The sequence below is a fragment of the Cenococcum geophilum genome, assembly GCF_001692895.1.
Source record: "Cenococcum geophilum 1.58 unplaced genomic scaffold K441scaffold_9, whole genome shotgun sequence".
Lineage (NCBI taxonomy): Eukaryota > Fungi > Ascomycota > Dothideomycetes > Gloniales > Gloniaceae > Cenococcum > Cenococcum geophilum.
The window spans coordinates 1,501,474-1,505,986 of NW_027137567.1; the positions used below are offsets into that span (position 1 = coordinate 1,501,474).

The 4,513-nt window shown below is 36.9% G+C and overlaps 1 protein-coding gene across 1 annotated transcript; it reads right to left on the reverse strand.

Annotated features, from left to right (window-relative positions):
- Nucleotides 1-2,865: 2,865 nt before the first annotated feature.
- Nucleotides 2,866-4,030, reverse strand: K441DRAFT_655402 (uncharacterized protein). Its single transcript, XM_067647845.1, has one exon. The coding sequence runs from the start codon at nt 3,915-3,917 to the stop codon at nt 3,087-3,089; it is 831 nt and encodes a 276-aa protein (XP_067507046.1). The 5' UTR covers nt 3,918-4,030; the 3' UTR covers nt 2,866-3,086.
- Between the last annotated feature and the right edge of the window lie 483 nt (nt 4,031-4,513).

Here is a 4,513-nt window from a genome sequence, read left to right on the forward strand (position 1 = left end):
ATATTAATAAAGAGGAATTACTAAAGAATAAGTTACCTAAGGGGGACCTAGGAAGAGCGACTGCTAAACTACTTAGAGTTATTTTCTTCTCTATTAAAAGAGAATCCATTTTTTTATTACTAAGTTCCTATAAACCTTATTAAATAAGTTTCTACTCTTTTAAATAAACCTTTTTACGGATATATTCTAAACGCTAAAGATAGGCGTAAGCTAGACGCTAAGCTTTAAGAATATATACGAACTCTTTTAAGGTATATTAGACCGTAAGCAACGCTAAGAATAGCTTACTATTAAGCTTTATAGTAGTAGATTAAACATAAGACCTTATAATAAATTACTTAGGGAACTTAGAGGCTATTAAGAGTTATAGGATATATATACTTAGTGTTAAAAATTAAGCGAATATTATAGGATAATTAAATGTTTACTTTAGTGCACTCTATATAAAAAGAGGGCTATTAAGATAAAGGACTTACTAATGTAATATAAACTAACCCTTCTTTTACGCAACAAGAATATGGAGATAGTATTACTTTACTAAGTAATAATATGGAAGAGACTATACGCGTATAATAAAGAGTTAAAGAAGAAGAAGGTGCTTTAGGTATTATAAGTAATAATATTAACTAAATTAATTAAACGGATATTATACCTCTAATAAATAACTTAGAGATATTAGGTATCTTTAAGGATAAAGATAAAGAGGAGGGAGATAGTGTTACGAACGCTTTAAGTACAATATTATAACTACTTAGAGAGGAGTTAGAAGAAGCTAGTTAGTTAATATAAGTATAGTCTAGGATAAAACCTATAGAACTATATAATAAGGAATAGTAAGCAGAGTCACGTGATATAATTTATATAATCTGTATAATTTATAAGATCTATAATAGAGCAAATAGAGTAGACAGAGCAGATAGAGCAACGACTTTCTTAGGAGTATGGTTGAGTATTTAAGGACCCTTAGTCCTTACCTAGATAGTTCCTTCCTTATAGTAATTCTTAAAATATAATTAGAGTTAATCTATTAGGCAACCACTCTACTAGTTATTATTACGTTGTTAACTTACTTGTAATACCTATATACCTAGCCTATTAACGAGTTCACCGTAGTTCCTGCTATAAGGCTCCGTTACATTTAGGCTATAGAAGAGGTAGATATAAGCTCTAGCGTTTAGCTAAAGAAAAAGTTAATAAATAGTCTATTCGACCTCGCTGGTAGAAGGCCTCTAAGTTTATATTCTAGAGCTGCTTTTTATATAATTAAAAGGGTCCTTACTATATCTAGAAGGAGGAAACTAAAGTAAAACCAAGGTAGTAAAAAAGGACCTTTAGAAAATTAATAACGCAATTAAGCCAAAGCTTTGTTAAGTATAGGCGCTTACTATTAATATAAGTTAACTAGGCCTTAAAAATAAGCTAAGAAGGAAGCCATTATTCCGCATTACTAAGGACACTGGTACTTTTTAGCGTAATAGTAAAAAGGGAGGCATTAATTGATACTACTATTTTATAAATATCCTTCTTCTAAAACTTATTCTATTCGCAATTAAGTGCTAAATTAATCGCCTAAATATAATTATATAAGAGGATAAAGCTGTACCTTATATGTTTAAGCACTAGCAGATCTACTTTAATACGGCAAATATTTAGCAATTTATTTGACCTAGTAATTTACATAATTTAAATATAATTAAGCCCTACTAGAATTATATAAAGCGAGTTACTATATAGAAGGAAGCGCTATAAACTTGGCTCTACCACCTGTTAATCCTTCTCCTCCTTCTAATTCTTAATTAATCTAAAATCGGCCGAATATAAAGGAAAGAAACTTAATAAAGCCGATATTTAAAGTCAGCTTTATAGAGCCTTCAACTAGGTAGTAGTAGCAGCGTTAGCAGTAGGCTTTAAATGTGTATAATAACTAACACTATAAGGCGGCAGATATTTAATAGGTTATAATTAACCAATCTATAAAGTGGGCAAGGAAGGATTAAAGTAGAAGCTCTAAAGGCTCTATAGAAGGCTCTATAAAAGGCTTTATAGGCAGCTTTACAGTAGGCTCTATAGTAGGCTCTACTAGTAGCTCTGCTAATAGCTCTACTAGAAATCTGCGCTAAGTAAAGCCTCCTATAGAGCCTCTTCTAGAATATATTTAACATTAAGACTCTATATAAAAGCTTACTTAGAAGGCAGAATCGAGGCCTTAAATTAAGGGCGTAGGGGACTCTGCTTAAGTAGTAGAGGCCTTATTAAAGTCGTTATAAGGTAGAAAGCTCCGCCTATACAATTACTGTTACCTTTTAAATAACTAGTTTATTAATCAATTAATTAATCATCTATATATTGCCTTTTATTTAAAGCTTTAAGAGCAAATTTAATGCGTTTATTATTGAAATTCATATTCTGCCTATGGGCAGTAAGTCCATTTTCCTAATTAGGAAGGTATAAATTTAAATATTAGCGACCTCTATATATAGTCTTTTTTATACTAAAGTTATAGGGTTTTAACTAATACCCTAGTTTTGACCGGGCTAGCGTACTACCTACTATTTTAAGTAAAGTTTTGTTGTTTTGCTAAAATTGACACATATTTAAAAGGCGGTATGTCGTGCTAAGGCTTACCTAGGCGTGATAGATACAACTTAGGTAAAGTTTTAATATTCCTTTCGGTCAAAACTAGGATGTTGGTCAAAACTAGGATATCGGTCAAAACCAGGATGTCGGTCAAAAACCCATAACATATGTTATAGGTTAGGATTCTCATGCGTCGCCTCCACAATTGAGGGATATTCGCTATTGCGGATAGCTTAAGCAAGGCAAGCAACCTGGTTTTCAGTCGACAGATAATCGCTCATATTGGTGGTTGTGTAGTAATTAAATATTTAAGAAAGTTGATTAATTATAACTATTGAGGCATCCTGGCGATTAGGATGTCCACCACTTACCCTTAAGGGTGGGTGGTAAAGGCGCAGCTACAAAGGCCACGGATAGTTCAAGTAGCCAGGTCCAACTCAATGGAGCACACGCCAGAAATCTTTAATTTTAGATGCAGTAATAACGGAGAAAGTCAAGCCAGCCGCTATCTAACCATAGTCATCAAGAACCCCATCTTCATCGTCCTCCCATCCACTATCCTCAACATCATCGTCACTATCCTCGGGAAACTGAAACTTCCCTGAATCTATAAAGTTGTTAAGAAAGTGCATACAATTCTCAGGCCGCATACACTCGGCGATCCGGCGGTGTTTCTCCGGCAACTCCTTAATAGAAGTCCACCGATAACCCCTCTCCTTCTTCCGGAAGCAGTATAATAGAGTATAACACTCAGCTAGGGCCGCTAATTCGCATAGCGCGAGCTTACGCTCATACTCGCGCTGGATATCCGCTATTGTGCGTCCTAGGAACCAGTCCATTATGCTAAGGCGGCTCGGTAGCCGTGGTTTGTGAATACGGAGTACATCAGCGCATGAGTCGAGTAGCCCTGGCAGTGTCGGCACCGGGATAGAGGTGTGGTCGCACTCTATTGTAGTAGTACGCGTTATATCTGTCGGATCAAATGCGACTAAGTCCTTAGGGATAACACCAATGCGGAAATGCTCATACTTTAGTACCGGAATATCTGGAAAGTCGGCAGGACCGCTCGAGCTTGGAAGTCCTAGCTGTGTCGCTGGGGAGCGCTTACAGTAGGGAAGGTAGGTAGAGATAGCCTTCGCTGCTGCATCGACACGGTCGTTCGGTACTACAAAGTATATACTCTGGAGACATGAGGTAGGAACCCGGAAGGCTGCGGCCCATAAGAAGTCGCCCCAAAGAACGTGGGGGATTTTATAGTGGGAGAGAGCGCGCGAAGGCAGGACGGTATCCCAGGCGTGCGAGTGGGCTGCATTTTTGGAGATTGGTCCATGAAATCCCATAATAGCTAGATATTTATTATCATCGATAAGGTAGGAACGGGGTAGGGGGATGTCGAGGGTAAAGAGGTGCCGTAGAAAAGATTCAACAGGAACTGGTTAGAGATTGAAGGTTGAAGGTCGAAGGGTAACTATTATGACTGTGCGTTTTTAAAAGTCTTTGCCGCCAAGAAAATTGACCGCCTTGGCTCGGAGCCTCCCCATAGCGCCGCGCACAAACCAGACTTGCGGAGGATAGCCCTCTCGGATAATAGACCTATTAGCTGATAGTATCCGGAGACTATCCGGATAGTCTTCCGATAGTCTTAGCAAAATCCCCTTAATATCCTTATACTTATAATATACCCCCTAATTGCTACGGAGTAAGTATAAGCGACGCAGAAGGATTTTCTTAGGAGGAAACTCCTATTAGAATCTAAGTAAAAATAATAGTAAGCAAAAGGATAGAAATAAAATACAAAAAAAAGGACAGGGACAGGCGTTAGGATTTCTTATTTTTTACTAATTTCCTACTGTCTTTTATTACCTAATAGTTGTTAGCAACCTAGTGTTTACTAGGGAGCGGTAAACCTCTAGCTTAGAGGTTTATAAACTACTAG

Coding starts and splice junctions, on each gene's coding strand:
- K441DRAFT_655402 (XM_067647845.1), bottom strand. CDS start 3,917: ATGGGATTTCATGGACCAATCTCCAAAAATGCAGCCCACTCGCACGCC.